Consider the following 21,851-nt stretch of genomic DNA (forward strand, 5'->3'; position numbering starts at 1 on the left):
TGAGAGAGACTGAGAGTGAGAGAGACTGAGAGTGAGAGAGACTGAGAGTGAGAGAGACTGAGAGTGAGAGAGACTGAGAGTGAGAGAGACTGAGAGTGAGAGAGACTGAGAGTGAGAGAGACTGAGAGTGAGAGAGAGTGAGAGTGAGAGAGACTGAGAGAGACTGAGAGTGAGAGAGACTGAGAGAGACTGAGAGTGAGAGAGACTGAGAGTGAGAGAGACTGAGAGTGAGAGAGACTGAGAGTGAGAGAGACTGAGAGTGAGAGAGACTGAGAGTGAGAGAGACTGAGAGTGAGAGAGACTGAGAGACTGAGAGAGAGAGAATATGAGAGACTGAGAGAGAGAGAATATGAGAGACTGAGAGAGAGAAATATGAGAGAGAGTAAGAGAGAGAGAATGGCAGGTATTCAATGTTTGCTCTGGGGAGCTGCAGCGAATCCTGTGTAGGATTCCCTGCACTTTCTCCCCAATTCTCCCTGTAGGGAGATTCGCCGGGCAGCCGCCCGTTCTCCCTATTCAACGCCTCAGGGGCTCTCTGCCCCTGGCAATGTCGCCGGGGAGCTGGGGGACGGCTGCAGGCAGGGAGATGGAAGCCTCCCTGCCTGCGCCGGACACTGCGGGGGTGAAGGAGGGCTAAGGGGGACAGAGGGAGAGCCCCCAGAGCTGGCAGGCGGCTGTGTTAGGGAGCCGCTACACACTGGTCCCGATCGTGCATGTGTAATTATCGGGACGAGTGTGCAGTGAATATATGAATATTAATGAGCGGCTCCCGGCTCGGCCCCCTGCTGGTGAATGTGTAAAATATATATATATATATATATATATATATATTGTTTAAAAAAAAAATATTCATTTGCTGCAAGCACAAAATAGCATGCCCCTTCACAGAAAAAAAATCTGATTTTTTGACACCAAAATATAAAAATAAAAAAAACGCTTTATTTTCAAAGATCACATTCCAGTTCTCCAGAAAAAGATGACGAATGTAAAATGGAGAATCTAGGGAAAATCACTGGAGAAAGCAGTTCTCCACTTCAGCATTGAATACACTCTCGGTGAATTCCACTAAAAACCCCATTGAAAACCACTGGCGAATCGCGGAGAATCACAAACAGAGAATCGCCAGACATTCGCTCTTCATTTGCAGAGAATTGTGTCCATTGAATAGGGCGAATTGTTTTTCCAGTGAGAAAATTCCCTGTAAACCCGGGGAATTGACTGATTCCCCAGAAAATATGGAGAATCAGAGGCATTGAATACTGGCCTCTCTCTCATTCTCTCTCTCGCTCTCATTCTCTCTGTAATTTATGAAAGTTGGGTAGGTTAAGCCAGGGGGTGTTGGAATAATGTTGATGTACTGTAATATGACTTCTCAAACCTTTTGTTAATCATCCAAAGCCATATAATGCAAAATCTGTCTCCCAATTCCCTGTGCTTACAGATGATGGGGAAACACTGCGTCTGGTTAATGAGTTGGAACAAATCATGTTTCTGCTGCCAAGTGTAGTGGGAAGCAGCAGTGTACAAGCAGAAATTGCAATCGCTCTGCAGCCCTTACGAAGCGAGAACGCTCAGCTTCGGAGGTAAGCGATCTTTGGTACAACCAAATGTTATGACCGTCTCTATCATGTTTAACAAATGCTGAAGACCATCTGCCTGATTCAGAGGTGCAACACTGCAATTTTTCTTTCATTCTGGTTGACTCTGGGGCCTTGGGAGGAAAAGGAGGGATATGGTGGAGTGCACGAGCTGTGCACCAAGTAGTTAACTACGCTAGAAAGAGCAGCAGTCACACCTCCTTTCCTATTCCCCACCTAGCAACGCCGAGACCAGGTGTGTGTGTATATATATATATACACAGTATATATATATATATATATATAATATATATATATATATATATATATATATATATATATATATATATATGTATGTGTGTGTGCACAATATCAATTGCAATGCAATTGATATTGTGATGTTACAGGAGACTCATCTGCTCCAACCAGAATGTGCTAAGCTAAATATGTTGGGCTCAGGCGTTTTAGCGTCAGCTCCCTTTTCCTCTAAGGCCTGCGGTGTTACTATTTTAGCCAAGAAATGATTGCCTATTGAAATCTCCAACACCATAATTGACCCGGGAAGCAGATATATATTGGCAGATTTAAAAATTCACTCTGTTAGATATATTTTTATGAACATCTACGCTCCTAATACAGGCTCAAATACCTTTTTCTATCTTTTAACTATTCTAGCCCCATATATCCCTCACCGGATCATTTTGGGATGGGATTTTAATGTTATATCATCTGCATATTAAGACACTAACTCTAATTCACATGCCAGAACCCCTCCCAGAGTAGGAGTCCCTTTTTTGACTGAACAATTGGCCCTTCTAGATTCCTGAAGAGCGCTTCATCCTACAGATCAGGAGTTTACATGTTTATTGGCAGCTAACGGATCTTTATCCCGAATAGATTATATTCTTATCTCTAGGGTATGCTAGCTAATTGTATAGAGGCTCAGATAGAACCAATGTGTCTCTCTGACCACTCCCTTATCTGGTTTTCCCTATCCCTTTTTCTAGATGTGGGTAACTTTTGTTTATGGCGCTTAACATCACACCTTGCTTCCTCACTTGGCTTTCGTAACCGACTAGAGCAGGGGTGGGAAACCTTAGGCCCAGGGGCCGTATGCGGCCCCTGTAGCCGGTCTCAGGGGCCCGCCTGGCTGCTTTGCCAGGAGTCAAGTACAGGAGAATGTTCGCAAGAGGTCGGTAGTTCTCTTAATCAAGATTCCTCTTAATCAACAGCAGCCGGAGACTGTTCAGTTCTATTCAGCGACAGCCACCAGTGCGTGGGACGGCTGCAGTAGGACAATTTGTAAGATACATTTTTACATATGGCCCCCCGAAGGATTTTTTCCCCATACAAATGGCCCTTGGCAAAAAAAAGGTTCCCCACCCATGGACTAGAGGCATTCTGGGAGGAGTTCAAGATGGATAAATTGAAGGTTTTGGATAGTGATCCGACTCGATTCTGGCAGACAGCGAAAGCAGTTCTTAGAGGACGCATTATTCAATATGTTTCCCAGCAAAAGAGGGAGTCGGTCGCTAAATACAAAACTCTTCAATCTGCTCTGTCAGTGTCGTATCAAAATTATAAACAATCCCCGTCTCTCGCTAATAAAATAAAATAAACTATACAAATGCGAAGGCAAGTTTTGATCCACTCTTAGCAGCCATGGGAGACAGATATTCCTTCTACAGAGACCATCTATTCCACAAATTCGGTAATAAAACTGGTCGTCTTCTGTCCAGTCTATTAAACGCAACTGCGCCATCAGCTATTATTCAAACTATTAGATGCCCAGATGGTTCTCTGGCTGGATCTGGCTCTGACATTGCTGCTGTGTTATCCTCATTTTACGCAGATATATACTCCCAACCCCCCATGATGTCGATAAGGAACGAACTTTCAGGGAAAATATTAAGATACACACCCTTACGCAGGATGAGGTTCCCCTATAGATCCCCAAGAAGTGGAGGCAGCCATTAAGAGATTGAAACCTTTAAAATCCCCAGGCCCACATGGCTTTTCAGGGGAATTCTATAGAATCCTCTTACCTAGATTAGTGCCCCAATTGACTGCCGCTTTTAATAACATTATCACTTCTAGAGCTATTCCATTTTAATGATGCTATTATTCGTCTGCTTCCCAAACCAGGTCAAGATCTGCATCTTCCAGGATCCTACAGGCCCATATCCCTCTTAAATGTAGATTCTAATTTTTTATTTTCATACTTTCTAATCGCATTAAGCACCTTCTTCCTAACATAGTCCATACAGATCAGATGGGGTTTATAGTGGGGAGACACTCCACATCCAATATCTGAAAAGTAATATCGACAATGCATTGGTTATCTGCGCATAAATCTACTGAGGCCTCTTTTATTCCTTGCATTAGATGCCGAAAAGGCCTTTGATATGGTCTCTTGGGACCATATCTTTCACACACTTACCAAGTTTAACTTCCCTTCGAGTCTAATTAATATTTTGAAATCCCTCTATTTGGGCTCCACCTCTAGTCTTGTTTGTAATAGTTACTTTTCGGAACCCATCCATCTCTCACCTGGTACAAGGCAGGGATGCCCATTATGCCCACTACTATTCGTGCTCGCTATTGAACCGCTGGCTATTGCTCTGAGGGTTTTGCCCAATTTTGCTGGTATTAATGTAGCATCCAGAGAGCTGAAACTCGTGCTATTCGCAGATGAGATGCTGCTATTTGTTAGTAACCCCTTAACATCAATTCCGGCTATAATGCAGTTGATCCGTAAGTTTGGATCCTTTTCAGGCTATTGAATAAACACTGATAAGTCAGAGCTCCTGCCCCTGAATGCTGCCGCATCTACTTGCTTCTTTTTCTCCCCCCCCCCCCCGTACTTTCTGACTTTAAACTTTAATAACCCCTCGCTGAAATGTCTGGGAATATGGATACCCTCAGAGATAAATAAACTGTATTCAATAAATTACACTCCGGTATTTACGAAAATAGACACACTTCTCCAATCCTGGGTCAACATGCCAATTTCCCTACAGGGAAGAGTAGCCGTCCTGAAGAGTATCATATTTCCAAAATTGTCGTATGCTCTACAAATGCTTCCAATGTACCCCAAGCCATCTGATATCAAATGCTGCAAGAAAATATTTTCTAAATTCCTCTGGGGGGATAGCATTACCTAAACTGAAGCTGCAAAGTGGGGATGGAGGTATGGCGGTACCCGATATTAAAGCCTTTTCGAAGGCCACAGCCTTTAGATAAATTTGGGATTTTCTCTCGGAACGGTCTACTTACACTATCCTTGGTCTCGAACAAGTCTCTCTTCAATCCCATACTCTGTCAGCTTTACTTCATATGCCCAGGTCTTTGCTATCTGCGAAGGCAAAGTTGCATCCATTATTTTGGAGCGCATATTTTGCCTGGTGGTCTGGAAAAAAGCTATTGAAGAGGCACCCGTGTGGGTAGTGGGTAACGAGTTACCAACTGGTGTAAGGGGCGCAATAGATATGAGGTGCCTTGTCAGGCTGCAGTGTGAAATAGGGGGTAGTCAGCCCCCTTCTAGATACAGAGAAAACAAGGGGGTACACTGCAATAAACAATGAATGATAATGATATAAGTGCCAATAGGGTAAAAAATTACAACGTTATTTATTAAAAACATAAAACGTTTGACATGTCATACCATAGTTATGAAAAAAGTGGGGGTGGGGGGGGATTTTAGGCAGTTTAAAAAGAGGATTGTAGTCCAGTTCATATGGTACCGTATTTGTAGATTCCACTATTTACTGGGTCCTTTCCTATGGTGTCTCCTTATTACCAAAGTGGCCCGCGGTAGGTATATTATGGAGTATCACCTCTATCTGGGTTAGGGCATGGATGAGCCTCAGATGAAAATTACCAGATGGTTACTGATGGTCGTAAATAGACTCCGATAGTGAAAGAGTGGCAAGGTTCAGAACTGGATAAGGGAAATCCTCTTAGTCAACCAACGCGTTTCACCAGGTATGGCGGTACCCGATATTAAAGCCTGGGGATTGGCTCTTGGAACGGTCTACTTACACTAGCCTTGGTCTCCAACAAGACTCTCTTCGATCCTATACCCTGTCAGCTTTACTACATACGCCCAGGTCTTTGCTACCTGCGAAGGCAAAGTCGCATATTTGGCGTGGTGGTCTGGAAACAAGCTATTGAAGAGGCACCCAGCTCATTCCCGGTTCCTTACCTTTTGTGGCAATCCTTGTTTCCCGGTTGCTCAGGATAACCGGAGGGTAGTCTTGTGGCAGAAAAAAGGTATAATTTTGTTCAGAGATGTATTTGACCCTGGGGGTGTTGTCCTATCCTTTGCCTCCTTGGTTGATAAATTCTATGTCGCTAATTCAGATTTCTTCAACTACTTGCAAGTTGCCCCCTCCCTATGACACATCACTGACTCTGGATCATCTCACCTCTCTGGCCGCCATGGTTTCTATTGCTCCATATAGGATCAAATTGTTGTATTGGGAATTTCTCCCTCTGTGTCCAATTAAGCTCTGGGCGCTTGGAGTGTCATCTTGGGAATCTGACCTTATTAGGCCAATAATACTGAAGGACTGCACTATAGTCTTCCTAATATTCTTAAATTTGTACATTCTGCAAAACTGCAGGAGACGCATGTGCGCTTTCTGCACAGGGCCTATATACCTCCTTGGCAGAGGGACCACATGGTTCCTGACTCTTCCCCGAAATGCTTGAAGTGAGGTGCCTCCGTGGCACTACTCATGCATTGTTTTTGGACATGTCCAAAGATTAAAAAGTTCTGGTACAAAACTTTGGGGTTTATTAATACCACCTTTAAGTCGCAACTGACATTAGATCCGCTAGCTTTTCTGTTTGGCACCTCACCAAGAAACAAAAATATTTGATCCCATTATTATGTTTAATCCTAACTATCAGAAAAAAGCTTATACTCACCAATTGGTCCATTCGGTCTCCACCCAGACTTGACACGATGCACGCTCGCCGCTCACATCCTTAACCCCTTCCCGACATTTGACGTACATTTACGTCATGGTCGGGAAGTACTTCCCGACACATGGCGTAAATGTACGTCATGGCTTTAAACTGTCACCGCGTCTATAGACGCGGTGACAGTTTAAACATGTCTGCTGTCCCCCGTCGGCGATCGCTGTGATTGGCTGTTCAGTGTGAACAGCCAATTACAGCGTTTTCTGTGTCACCGGCGAATAACGTTCGCCGGTGACACAGGGATCGGAGGTGATTGGTGCTGTAAAGTACAGCACCAATCACCACGGGGTGTAAGGGTGACACTGATGTCACCCCACCTCACCCCGCCCGCCCCCAAAGGCCGTGATTGGTTCGTCGGACCGACGAACCAATCACAGCCATGGAGGGGGATTTAAACTAACGGTGACTGCACTGCAGACGCCATTCCGGTCTGGAATTGCGTGCAGTGCGGTCACCGTGCCTATCTGCCGTAGTATACTGACCTGATCCTTGCAAATACTTACCTGATCACTGCTTGTAGCGTGCTGGATGCTTCCTGGATCCTGTTACTACTTGTGACTTCCTGTGTTGTGCTGCTGCAGTGTGATAGCGTTATAGAGAGAGATAGAGAGAGATAGAGAGGGCTAGTGACAGTGCTATATTTTGTGCTGCTGCAGTGTGATAGAGTTATAGATAGAGAGATAGTGACAGATTGTGCTATATATTTTTTATATAACTGACTGCTGCCCCCCCTTTTGTGCTGATCAGTATAAATTAACTGATCAGCAACTTTTTGGGGGCGCAGGTTTTTTTTTTAATATATATACCTGTCAGTGCTGCTGCTGCAGTGTCATAGAGTGATAGATAGTGAGAGATAGAGAGAGATAGTGACAGAGAGTGATAGAGAGTGCTATATTTTGTGTCTGCTGCCCCCCTTTTGTGCACCCCCAGCAACTTTTTGGGGGTGCAGGGGTTATTTCTTATATATATAACTGTCAGTGCTGCTGCTGCAGTGTCATAGAGTGATAGATAGTGAGAGATAGAGAGAGATAGAGTGATAGAGAGTGCTATATTTTGTGTCTGCTGCCCCCGCCTTTTGTGCTGATCACTATATCTGAGGTGATCAGCAACTTTTTGGGGGTGCAGAGGTTTTTTTTTTTTTTATATATACCTGTCAGTTGCTGCCAGTTGCACAGTCAGTTGCACCAAAGGTTGTGCACCTGCTGCCCCTCACTGGTAATCAGTGTCGCATCAGTGATCACCTTTTTTTTTTTTTTGAGGGTGCTGTGGGGTCTTTTTTTAATTTTTTTTTTACACACACTGTGATTTTGTGGGTGTCCTGTGGTCACTGTGCGCTGATCAGTGACGTACATCACTGATCAGCTTTTTCGGCACAGGGTTGATCTATTTTTTTTTTTGATCAAATTCCTGTTGCCTTTGAGCGCTGTTCAGTGACGGACGTTACTGACCAACATCTGTGCTCAATTTTTGGCGCAGGACCTTTTTTTTTTTTTTAACCCCTTCAAATTTTTTTTTTTTTTTAACCCCATCAATTTTTTTTTTTTTTTTATTGGGATCAAATTCCTGTATAAAGTATTTTTTTTTTCTGCACTACATACACACTACACACTACATACCCCCCTGGTTGAAATAAAGTTTGTACCCCCCCTACACTATACACGTGTTGAAACATTTCACTACCAGAAACACAAAAATAAAAATGGCATCCCAAATGTCATCCCAAATGTCATCCCAGTCATCCAGAAGAATGTATTCAGCGGAGGAGGCATATGCCATGCTTGCCTCTGACTCTGACACAGCCAGTGAGGCAAGCGGGGAATTTGAAGGATTCATCTTAAGCTCCTCTTCCTCCTCTAGTGATGAGGGACCCCCTCAAAGACGCCCCCGTAGAGCAGCTGAGCCCCCCCCCCAATAATTGATCTCGTATGGACCCCACCACCAGACAATTTTGAGCCCCAGGTTCCTGAGTTTTTGGCCATGCCAGGAATCCAATTTGATTCCACAGGTCTCAGAGAAATTGACTTTTTCAAATTATTTTTCTCTGATGATTTTATAAATTTAATGGTGGACCAAACTAATTTATATGCCCAGCAGTTTATTGCTCAAAACCCCACGTCATCATTTGCTAGGTGGACCCCTGTAGATGCAGTAGAGATGATGACGTTTTGGGGTCTGGTGTTTCATATGGGCATAGTAAAAAAGCCAGAAATTAGGCAATATTGGAGTACAGATGTTCTGTACAGCACCCCATTTTACCGTATGGCCATGACTCGGGCTCGTTTTGAGATGATCCTTAAATTTTTGCATTACAACGATAATGCACAATGCCCACCCAGAGATGATCCCACCTTTGACCGGCTATTCAAAGTCAGGCCGGTCATTGATCATTTCAGTGCCAAATTTGCAGAGATGTACATCCCTGAAAAATTTATTTGTATTGACGAGTCCCTTATACATTTTAAAGGAAGGGTTAAATTCCGCCAGTACCTTCCCAGTAAGAGGGCAAGGTATGGCATAAAAATGTATAAGCTGTGTGAAAGCACCTCAGGGTACACCCACATGTTTAGGGTATATGAAGGGAAGGATTCAAGAATTGAACCGCCAGAATGCCCCCCCTCCCTCGTAGGTGTTAGTGGAAAAATTGTCTGGGATTTAGTGCACCCCTTCCTGGATAAAGGTTATCACCTCTATGTGGATAACTTTTACACTAGCATCCCCCTGTTTAAGGCCCTTGGTTCAAGAGGTACAGCAGCTTGCGGTACTGTGCGCAAGAACCAAAGAGGCCTCCCAAAAACGCACATTGCCCAAGTAATGAGAAGGGGTGAAAGCAGGGGAATATGCACCGAAAATATGTTGTTGGTCAAATATATGGACAAGAGGGATGTCCTTATACTGACAACAATTCACGGAGACAGTACCACCTCCGTCCCTGTACGAGGTACCAGTACCCACACCTCAAAACCTAATTGTATCCTGGATTACAATAGGTACATGGGCGGAGTGGATCTTTCAGATCAGGTACTGAAGCCGTACAGTGCCCTGCGGAAAACAAAAATCTGGTACAAGAAGCTGGCCGTGTATATCATCCAGATGGCACTGTATAACGCTTACGTGCTATTCCGTTCTACCGGCCAGAGGGGGACATTTATGCACTTTCAAGAGGAAGTCATAAAGGGCCTAATATTTGGGAACCAGCAGGCAGAGGGCCCCAGTACTTTTAGTACTGGCCCCCGTATTGTACCAGGGCAGCATTTTCCTGATGAAATCCCCTCCACTGGAAAAAAGGGCAGGACACAAAAAAGGTGCAAAGTTTGCTATAAAAAGGGAATAAGAAAGCAAACTATTTTTCTGTGTGACACTTGCCCCGACAAACCCGGCCTATGTATAAAGGAGTGTTTTAAAATATACCACACATCTATGGATTATTAGGTTCATAATTTCACCGTGCTTCGGGGGTCTTGCTAATGCCACATAGCACCCACCAACATTCCACCAGAATCTGAGCTGCAAAATCCAAAAATCACTCCTTCCCTTCTGAGTCCTGCCATGCACCCAAATGGTATTTTTTGGTCACATGTGAGGCATTGCCGTACTCGGGAGAAATTGGGGCACAGATTTTGGGGTGCTTTTTCTCCTTCATACCTTCTGAAAATGAAAAATTTTGAGCCAGAACTGCATTTTTGTGTAAAAAAATGTAATTTTTCATTTTCACTGCCCAGTTGTATCAAAATTGGTGAAACCCCTGGGGGTTTGAAATGTACACTATACCCCTAGATGAATTCCCTGAGGGGTGTAGTTTGCAAAATGGGGTCACTTGTGGGGGGGTTCCACTGTATTGGTGCTTTGGGGGTCTTGCTAATGCGACATAGCACCCACCAACATTCCACCAGAATCTGTGCTGCAAAATCCAAATATCACTCCTTCCCTTCTGAGTCCTGCCACTTTTTGGTCACACATGAGGCATTGCCGTACTCGGGAGAAATTGGGGCACAGATTTTGGGGTGCTTTTTCTCCTTCATACCTTCTGAAAATGAAAAATTTTGAGCCAGAACTGCATTTTTGTGTAAAAAATGTAATTTTTCATTTGCACAGCCCAGTTGTATCAAAATTGGTGAAACCCCTGGGGGTTTGAAATGTACACTATACCCCTAGATGAATTCCCTGAGGGGTGTAGTTTGCAAAATGGGGTCACTTGTGGGGGGGGTTCCACTGTATTGGTGCTTGGGGGGTCTTGCTAATGCGACATAGCACCCACCAACATTCCACCAGAATCTGAGCTGCAAAATCCAAAAATCACTCCTTCCCTTCTGAGACCTGCCATGCACCCAAATGGTATTTTTTGGTCACATGTGAGGCATTGCCGTACTCGGGAGAAATTGGGGCACAGATTTTGGGGTGCTTTTTCTCCTTCATACCTTCTGAAAATGAAAAATTTTGAGCCAGAACTGCATTTTTGTGTAAAAAAATTTAATTTTTCATTTTCACTGCCCAGTTGTACCACAATTGGTGAAACCCCTGGGGGTTTGAAATGTACACTATACCCCTAGATGAATTCCCTGAGGGGTGTAGTTTGCAAAATGGGGTCACTTGTGGGGGGTTCCACTGTATTGGTGCTTGGGGGGTCTTGCTAATGCGACATAGCACCCACCAACATTCCACCAGAATCTGAGCTGCAAAATCCAAATATCATTCCTTCCCTTCTGAGTCCTGCCACTTTTTGGTCACACATGAGGCATTGCCGTACTCGGGAGAAATTGGGGCACAGATTTTGGGGTGCTTTGTCTCCTTCATTCCTTGTGAAAATGAAAAATTTTGAGCCAGAACTGCATTTTTGTGTAAAAAATGTAATTTTTCATTTGCACAGCCCAGTTGTATCAAAATTGGTGAAACCCCTGGGGGTTTGAAATGTACACTATACCCCTAGATGAATTCCCTGAGGGGTGTAGTTTGCAAAATGGGGTCACTTGTGGGGGGGTTCCACTGTATTGGTGCTTGGGGGGTCTTGCTAATGCGACATAGCACCCACCAACATTCCACCAGAATCTGAGCTGCAAAATCCAAAAATCACTCCTTCCCTTCTGAGTCCTGCCATGCACCCAAATGGTATTTTTTGGTCACATGTGAGGCATTGCCATACTCGGGAGAAATTGGGGCACAGATTTTGGGGTGCTTTTTCTCCTTCATACCTTCTGAAAATGAAAAATTTTGAGCCAGAACTGCATTTTTGTGTAAAAAAATGTAATTTTTCATTTTCACTGCCCAGTTGTATCAAAATTGGTGAAAGCCCTGGGGGTTTGAAATGTACACTATACCCCTAGATGAATTCCCTGAGGGGTGTAGTTTGCAAAATGGGGTCACTTGTGGGGGGGTTCCACTGTATTGGTGCTTTGGGGGTCTTGCTAATGCGACATAGCACCCACCAACATTCCACCAGAATCTGTGCTGCAAAATCCAAATATCACTCCTTCCCTTCTGAGTCCTGCCACTTTTTGGTCACACATGAGGCATTGCCGTACTCGGGAGAAATTGGGGCACAGATTTTGGGGTGCTTTTTCTCCTTCATACCTTCTGAAAATGAAAAATTTTGAGCCAGAACTGCATTTTTGTGTAAAAAATGTAATTTTTCATTTGCACAGCCCAGTTGTATCAAAATTGGTGAAACCCCTGGGGGTTTGAAATGTACACTATACCCCTAGATGAATTCCCTGAGGGGTGTAGTTTGCAAAATGGGGTCACTTGTGGGGGGGTTCCACTGTATTGGTGCTTGGGGGGTCTTGCTAATGCGACATAGCACCCACCAACATTCCACCAGAATCTGAGCTGCAAAATCCAAAAATCACTCCTTCCCTTCTGAGTCCTGCCATGCACCCAAATGGTATTTTTTGGTCACATGTGAGGCATTGCCGTACTCGGGAGAAATTGGGGCACAGATTTTGGGGTGCTTTGTCTCCTTCATTCCTTGTGAAAATGAAAAATTTTGAGCCAGAACTGCATTTTTGTGTAAAAAATGTAATTTTTCATTTGCACAGCCCAGTTGTATCAAAATTGGTGAAACCCCTGGGGGTTTGAAATGTACACTATACCCCTAGATGAATTCCCTGAGGGGTGTAGTTTGCAAAATGGGGTCACTTTTGGGGGGGGTTCCACTGTATTGGTGCTTGGGGGGTCTTGCTAATGCGACATAGCACCCACCAACATTCCACCAGAATCTGAGCTGCAAAATCCAAAAATCACTCCTTCCCTTCTGAGTCCTGCCATGCACCCAAATGGTATTTTTTGGTCACATGTGAGGCATTGCCGTACTCGGGAGAAATTGGGGCACAGATTTTGGGGTGCTTTGTCTCCTTCATTCCTTGTGAAAATGAAAAATTTTGAGCCAGAACTGCATTTTTGTGTAAAAAATGTAATTTTTCATTTGCACAGCCCAGTTGTATCAAAATTGGTGAAACCCCTGGGGGTTTGAAATGTACACTATACCCCTAGATGAATTCCCTGAGGGGTGTAGTTTGCAAAATGGGGTCACTTGTGGGGGGGTTCCTAAATTTTAGCATCTTATGGTGCCTAGAAACCTACATGGTGCCTAAAAAAATAATCTCATAAAAAGGAGGCTCCAAAATCAAGTAGGTGCTCCTTCCATTATGAAGCCTGTGGTTTGGTCAACGTGCACACTAGGGCCACATATAGGATATTTATGAAAACAAAAGAATTGGGGGAATCAATTTTTAGTCACATTTCTCTAGTAAAATCTACTGTGTTCCTTAGAAAAATGTATTAAAATTGCAAATCTGCAAAAAAAATGAAATTTTGAAATTTCACCTACACTTTGTTTTAATTCCTGTGAAACACCTAAAGGGTTAACAAACTTCCAAAATGCTGTTTTGAATACTGTGAGGGGTGCAGTTTTTGAAATGGCATCATTTATGGGGGTGTCTCACATACAAGCCCCTCAAAGTCACATCAGAACTGAACTGGTCCCTAAAAAAATCAGTGTTTGAAATTTTCTTGAAAATTTGAGAATTTGCTATTCATATTGTAAGCCTCCTAGTGTCCAAAAAAATTAAAAGGAAGTTGAAATAATGATGGAAACATAAAGTAGACATATGGTCTATGTTAGTTATTAACTATTTTGAGTGGTATGATTATTTGTCTCACAAGCAGAAAATTTAACATTTTGCAAATTGCTAAATTTTCCATTTTTTTACGGCATTTTGGTATTTTTCACAAAAAAACACAGACTGTATCGACCGAAATTTACCACTAATTTGAAGTACAATGTGTCGCGAAAAAACAATCTCAAAATCACTGGGATAAGTAAAAGCAAAAAAAAGTTATCCCCACTTAAGTGATACATGTCAGATTTGAAAAAAAGGGCTCTGTCAGGAAGGCAAAAACTGGCTGTGTCAGGAAGGGGTTAAAACCCTATACTTAGAAAGACAATCTACTCTTCCTAATGTGGAAGAGGGTGGACTCTGCTTCTATAGAAAATGGAGTCCATTTATTGAATTTATAGACCCAGATCAACAAAACCAAATTATGGCCTTGTTTGCTTCGACTTCATGGAATATTTGTAGTCAGCTCTCTCTGCCTCCTATGCACAACAACTTTGCCTGCATAATTTATATATATTCTTGAATGCACCTACATTACCATGTATCATCTGATGACATGGGGAACTTCAACCTCTGGGGGAGATTCTCTTACATTCGTGGTGAATGTATCTATTTACCGCCACTTTAACGGCACATTTGCGTGCTTTTAATGACTACCTCTTCTCCATATTCTATATCAATTAGGCTACCGCATTGTGTTTGCGGTATCTCACCCCTCCGTGATCCCCGGGTTGTGTCCAGTGTCCATGCGCCCGCTGTTTAATTTTCATGTCATGTGCACTTTGCTTGTCCAGAAGACAGTGGGGATCACCTGTCTGTCAGTCTGGCAGGCTCTGGTATGCACATATACATGTTCCACTGTGCACCGGGGGTATGCTATATATGATTGGCACCTTCCGGCATAAAAAAGAACCTCTTAATGATTTATTTTAATATGGACCTCAGCTAGCTTATTCCCTGTGCTCTAACTCCCGCTCTGTAGTAAAGCAGGCTGTACAACTTCACCACCTTAAGCTTGCGAAGTTAAACAGCCTAATTTACTATGGTGCGAATGTTAGAGCATAGGGAATAGGAGGTACGGCAATGCAGTCCAATGGGGAGCCGCAGGCGTGACGAAAAGATCAGAAATGCGGAAGTGCGGCGATGAACCTTCAGGAGAGAAAGAATAGAGAATATGTGACCAGTGGAACAGCACTGACCTATACAGTGGCATTATTACTTATTTCTTTCTACTGCTGATTTCTCTCCCTATGCAACCAAGCCTTCTTCATTGCTTTGTTACATTGCCTATCTGCCTTTAAGTCACCTGAAAGAGTGACACCTACTGTGTATCCCTCTCTTCCTCATTAGTTTCCATTATAGGGCCATTTATACTATATTTAGTCCTTGGATTTTTGAGACCCAAGTGCATGATTAGATGTAGACGTATGCTATCTTGGTCCTGGCTGTCAGAAAGTTGTGCGGCAAAATCTCAAATTAGATGTCACATTGGTTGAGTGAGCCTCTACAGGATTGCCATCATATTTGCTAGGAGTAGGCAGCTGAAGATGAGGGATATATGCTGGGGCATGAGTAGCAAGCTGATTATGTACTGGTGGTGGTCGTAGAGTTTGCTAGAGGGAATCCAGATGAGTGGACACTTCCTGTAGGTACGTGATCACTTGCTGCTGAGTCGCTTCTTGCGTCTCCATACGCGAGGTGACATCTTGGAGAGCCGCTGGCCCCACACTATGGTCGTGTGCCGAGTCCATCGGTCTTGAACAAACGGTCACGGCCTGGACTATCTGTGTTCCCGGCACTGAACTGGGTGCGCCAGTGGAGGGCGCAGGGAACCGGAAGCGGGGAGGCTTGAGATAGCTGGAGCTTATGCACGGAGGATAGTTGTGAATGACCTGCCCGGGACACAGAGGATTAGCTGAGACTTAAAGCAGAGCAGCGGGGTCTAAGCCGACAGCGGTGTTCACCAGGGACCCCCGCAACGGGATATAGACTTAGCTGCAACTGCCGACCAGGTCCCTCTGTCACTTTGGCAGGGTTCAATACTCTGGAATCTCTAGAGCAATGATGTTTGTTGAGGTACTAAAACCATCGATGGGGATCGATGGCACTGAATGCTTGGAAGCAACATGGAGGGCACAGAGGAATATAGGGTAGCAGGATGTACACAGTAGTGAGATGCGGCCTGGGAGCCGGTCGATGGTATTTGATGGTGATGGCTAGAGATCACTGGGGCAGCCTGGAAGCTGAGAGGTAACGGGCATGGGAACCCACTAGTATCCGGACGCTGAGGAGATTACCTGGGCTGCACAGAGAAGGCTGGATCACACGGCAGATGGAACTCGTGGAGGCTTCTGGCAGGAATGGATTAAACAGGGATGCTGAGGATGGAACAGGCATCAGTGGACTCAGGTATCCGGACCTCTGGAGCAAGTGGGGAGTCTTGACAGGAGCTGACGCTGGAGAACTCTCAGGGGAAACTGACGAGTTGTTCAAGACGGGGAAGAGACTGTGAGACAGGCTTTTATCCCTCCAGGTAATGAGGGAATCAGACGCAGGTGTGGGAATTAGTCACAGCAGCAGCACACAGACCAGGAAGTGAGTTGGAGCTTACCTGGACCATGTGACCCACAATCTGATCAGGGAATACACCTGGAGCTCTAAGTGATGCAGGGGATGACTTGGAAGCAGGAGGACACACACCAGACTGTACCGGCAGCAGATCTACGGAGTATATTACCCCAGCGTGCCGGTAAGGGGCGCACGCAAGCGGCATGAGAACCGGGGTTCCTGACAGCATGTCCCGCAAAATCGCGTTCCGCCGCCACTCGCCACACTTCGGGTTGGCGTGGATAGTTAAACCTATTTTTTGGGACATACAATCATATGATTGTATACCTAATGTCATGCCATCAAACACCATATAACACCCCAAGGGGGTCTCTGGGGCCAAAAAATTGTTTATTGGGGATATGTGTAGATAGGAGTTTAAATAAATACGATAAAATGTATGTGGTTAACACATGTGCCTTAGCTAAATTGCTTATAGCAAGAACTTGGATGGCGAAAGAGGGTCCAGATTATGCAGCATGGGTAAACTTGGTCAACCTCACTGTTTCACAAGAAAAAATTGTTTATGTTAGTAGAAACAATATGAATGAATACACAAAGGTTTGGCACAGATGGAATAAGGCTGGATTTGGGCCTTGAAGTGCTTAGTATTACAGAATAAATATAACTATATGACACAGGAGGATGGTAGGAACACGCTACATATAAATGATGGCACACAAATGAATGTAATAAGATAATAAAGAGGGTAAAGGTACTGAACATAGCAAAGCACGATAAGTAAATATTGTAATTTATAGTATAATAAATAAATCCATTGGGGGGAAAAAAATAAACGAAAATGGAAAAGGTTTCACAATTTCATAATCACGTTAGAAGAAAGAATGACCAAGCAAAATACTAGCTGCAAAGACATAAATGTCGTAAGGGTATTCTCCAAACAGAAGATAGAAGAACACCAAATCAGTTAGGGAACTAAGTAAGACAATAAACACTAAGTCATGATTTTGGTAAGGCGTAGTAGGTAAGCGAAGTAGGTGAAACAGACTCCCGATGTTTTCCACAAGGGGCCAACAATATTATGAGACCGGTGGGGGCCTAGATACCTTTTCCAAATGTAACACGTGTATTGTAATGTTTTGTTGTGTAATATAATGTGCAATATAAATACATACTAAACTGGACACCAGATTGGTGTAGTAGGACTACAGGTATGAGACTGGAGACGATGTGGTGTCCAGAGAATTCTAATTATGTTACTGTATGTATATATGTATGTGAGTTTTTTGCAAAATAAAATAAATTCAATATAAAAAAAAACACCATATAAAATGACATGTGATCGCATGCGATTTTGAGGCAGATGCGATGCGATGCGATGGCCTGGGGCTGAGAGAGCAGTGAATAAATTACATAGGAAAATCGCATCGCACATCGCATGGCTCTAAAATGGCTTATGCGATGCGATTTCATTACGCAGAATAGCCGACTAAGCAAATTGCTTAGTAGGCGCCATTCTAGGAAACCAGTAACAAGAAATATATTTGTCTCAAGGATACAATATTATTAATATTGTAATCATATTTATCCACCGAAAGTGGATAAATCAATGTGGCCAGGTAAGATTCATCCAAGGATACTAAAAGAGCTTAAAGGGGAGCTGGTAAAATCACTAAAAGAATTATTCAGCCTGTCACTAGCTACTGGAGTAATCCCAGAGGACTGGAAAATAGTGAATGTAGTCCCACTGCTACTCATGTGTCCCCTGTACCACCATGAGGAAAGATGCTTGTATCACCAGAGCTCCAGCCATAGATATTATCCTGGGCTCATGCTTCACCCTTCTCCGGTCATCCAGGATTTCTCAAGACTCTAGAGATTCTTCGCCGGTATTGGTGGCCTCACATGAAAAAAGATGTCCAGGATTTCGTGGCTTCATGTCCTACCTGTGCCCAGCATAAAGTCCATCGCCAGTCCCCTGCAGGTACTCTCCTTCTGTTGCCCATTCCCACATGTCCCTGGACGCACATTTCCATGGACTTCACTTCCGAGCTCCCAAAGTCTCAAGAATGTAATACCATCTGGGTGGTGGTAGACCGTTTCTCCAAAATGGCACATTTCATCCCACTGACTGGTCTGCCCTCAGCTCCCAAGCTCGCCCAGATATTCATTCAGCATGTCTTCCGAATTCATGGACTCCCTCCAGAAATTGTCTCCGATCGTGGAGTACAATTTGTGGCCCGCTTTTGGAGAGCTCTTTGTTCAGCCCTAAAGGTAAAATTGAACTTTTCCACAGCGTATCACCCGCAGTCCAATGGGCAAACAGAGAGAGTCAACCAGGATCTCGAGGCATTTCTCCGCCTGTATGTCTCCTCATCACAAGACAACAGGGTTAGTCTGTTGCCCTGGGCAGAATTTGCCCACAATTTCAGATACCATACAGCTACTGGCTACTCTCCTTTCTACATAGTGTACGGTCAACACCCTCGACCACCTGTCTTTGAGTCTTTACCAGCTCTGGAAGTGCCTGCCGCATCTTCCACACCCAAGTTTGGAAGAATGTCCATGTCTCACTCAAGAAAGCCTCTAAGAGATATAAATTCTTTGCTAACCATAGAAGGAGAGCAGTTCCCCTGTTGAAACCCGGAGACACGGTATGACTCTCTACTAGAAATCTCTGCTTAACAGTTCCGTCCATGAAGTTCAGCCCACGGTTCATTGGGCCATTCTCTGTGATTCAAACGATCAATCCCGTAGTTTACAAATTAAAGCTACCACCTTACTTGAAAATCCCAAATTCCTTCCACATATCTTTATTGCGACCTCTTGTCCTCAACCGATTCCAAAGTTCTTCTCCTGAGCTCCCCAGAGTCTATACCCATTGAGGGGTTGAATTCGAGGTCCATAAAGTGGTGGGTTCTCACAGACGATATGGAAGCATCCAATATCTCATCAACTGGAAAGGCTATGGTCCAGAAGAAAGAAGCTGCTTTCCACAGAGACAATCCGAGCAAGCCCAAAGTGTGTTTGGTGCCCACCCTTAAAGGGGGGGGGGTACTGTCAAGAACCCCGGTTCTCATGCCGCTCGCGTGCGCCCCTTACCGGCACGCTGGGGTAATATACTCCGTAGATCTGCTGCCTGTACAGTCTGTAATCCCTGGCATGATGTCTCCTGCTTTCAAGTCATCCCCTGCATCACTTAGAGCTCCAGGTGTATTCCCTGATCAGATTGTGGGTCACATGATCCAGGTAAGCTCCAACTCACTTCCTGGTCTGTGTGCTGCTGCTGCGGCTAATTCCCACACCTGCATCTGATTCCCTCATTACCTGGAGGGATAAAAGCCTGTCTCACAGTCTCCTCCCTGTCTTGAACAACTCGTCAGTTTCCCCTAAAAGTTCTCCAGCGTCAGCTTCTGTCAAGACTCCCCACTTGCTCCAGAGGTCCAGTTACCTGAGCCCACTGTTGCCTGTTCCATCCTCAGCGTCCCTGGTTATTCAACTCCTGCCAGAAGCCTCCACGAGTTCCATCTGCAGTGTGATCCAGCCTTCTCTGTGCAGCCCAGGTTATCTCCTCAGCGTCCGGATACTAGTGGGTTCCCATGCCCGATACCTCTCGGCTTCCAGGCCGCCCCAGTGATCTCCAGCGATCACCATCGAATGCCATCGACCGGCTCCCAGGCCGCATCTCGCGGTACTCAGTCCCATATACTGTACATCCTGCTACCCATATTCCTCTGTGCCCTCCGTGTTGCTTCCAAGCATTCAGTGCCAGCGATCCCTATTGATGGTTTTAGTACCCCAACAAACATCATAGCTCTAGAGATTCCAGAGTATCGAACCCTGCCAAAGTCACAGAGGAACCTGGACAGAGGTCCACGACCTGGTCGGCAGTTGCAGCTAAGTTCATATCCCCTTGCGGGGGTCCCTGCTGAACACCGCTGTCGTCTTAGACCCCGTGCCTCTGCTTTAGGTCTCAGCCAATCCTCTGTGTCCCCGGCAGATCATTCACAACTATACTCCGTGCATGAGCTCCAGCTACCTCAAGCCTCCCCGCTTCTGGTTCCCTGCGCCCTCCACTGGCGCACCCAGGTCAGTGCCAGGAACACAGTTGGTCCAGGCCATGACACATGCGATGCAATGCGATATTGTGGTGTAAAATAAAAAAGTTACATGAAAAAATCGCAAATGCAATTTCCCTACGGTGCCGTACGTAGAAACTCTGGGCGCCGTGCTAGGAAACAAGTACCTATTTTTGTACTGCGGTCTGCCTGTGTCTCTACTTATTTTTGTAATTCATGCCACCCTCATCACCTTAGTCTTTGCCAGTCCTATTTCTCTTTCGTCCAGTCCGGTGACACCGCTCCACGATGGGATGTAGTAGGGTCCGCCAGGAGCCAGGCACTTATGCTTCAATTCTTTGGGAGCAGGCTCCTCCCTCTGCATCCCATAATGCTTCAGTTTCGTTTTAGGTGCCCACAGGAGTGGGTGCAATGCTGAGTGGCTGCGTTGCAGCCACACTTTTTTTCTTTGAATTTTTATTAGTTAGAATAGGTTTTTATTGTTTTCTAACATTAGACTTCGTAGCAGGTTTTTTCCAGCGTGTGACTTCTGGCTGAAGTCCATACACGCTGAGAGCGCAACAGAACACTGACAGAAGCGCGTCCTCTGCATGACGGGGATTCTGGGATCAGAGTAGGGGGTCGCCTCCTGCAATTTCAGGACAGTTGGAAGGTAGCCACAGAAGATCCGTGGGTATTTTCCATTGTTTCAGAAGGATATCAGATAAATCTCAGGGGTCCTCCCCCTTGCAGATTTCTTCCCACTTGTCAGCACCGGGGTTCCTTGTGTTCCCGGCTGTGACCGTGGTGGACCAGTGGAGGGCGCTGGGTAGCAGGACGAAGGAGGTTTGAGGTAGTCGTAACTCATGCACGGAGGATGGGGGAAGACGACCTGCTGGGGACACAGAGGATTGGCTGAGACCTAAAGCAGAGGCGCGGGGTCTAAGCCGACAGTGGTATTCACCAGGGACCCCCGCAAGGGGATATGGACTTTGCTGCAACTGCCGACCAGGTAGCGGCCCTCTGCCCAGGTTCCCCTGTGGCTTTGGCAGGGTTTGAAACACAAGAGTCTTTTGAGGGGTACTTAAACCATCGATGGTGATCGATGGCACTGAATGCTATACAGCAACACGGAGGACACTGAGGAATGTGAATAGCAGGGAGTACACAGTATTGGAGAGCTGAGTACCGTGAGATGCGGCCTGGAAGCCGGGGATGACACGAGGGTAACACAGGAAGACGCTGGAGACCACTGGGGATCGCTGGAGCGGCTAGGGAGCCGGAGGTGATGACCTGGGAGTCGTCAGTACACAATGTAGATAACTAGGAAAGTGTAACAGAGTCTCTGGAGGTACTTTAGTATATAGTCGACACAGGATGTCGGCAACAGGTGTATATGCGACAATACTTGAATGCAGCAACTGGTGGACGTCAGGGATGTCAACTGAGATGTAATAGTCTCTATGGAGTACAATAACAGTGAGCCAACCCAGGTGTTGACGGGGACTGTCGACAGGATCAGGACAAGATGGTGAAATCACTGATATTTGTAA

At 45.0% G+C, this 21,851-nt stretch overlaps 1 protein-coding gene across 7 annotated transcripts in view; it reads left to right on the plus strand.

Annotated features, from left to right (window-relative positions):
* The window catches only part of LOC146020418 (coiled-coil domain-containing protein 14-like), a 135,475-nt gene that overhangs the window by 47,907 nt on the left and 65,717 nt on the right, over window positions 1–21,851 (plus strand). For all 7 annotated transcript variants that reach the window (XM_083153533.1, XM_083153539.1, XM_083153538.1 and 4 more), the window contains one exon: window positions 1,442–1,583. In XM_083153533.1, coding sequence (XP_083009659.1) covers window positions 1,442–1,583 — 142 coding nt within the window. The remainder of the gene's footprint in view (window positions 1–1,441; window positions 1,584–21,851) is intronic.

The sequence above is a fragment of the Crinia signifera genome, chromosome 7 (assembly GCF_055691185.1).
Source record: "Crinia signifera chromosome 7, ASM5569118v1, whole genome shotgun sequence".
Taxonomy (NCBI): Eukaryota; Metazoa; Chordata; class Amphibia; order Anura; family Myobatrachidae; genus Crinia; species Crinia signifera.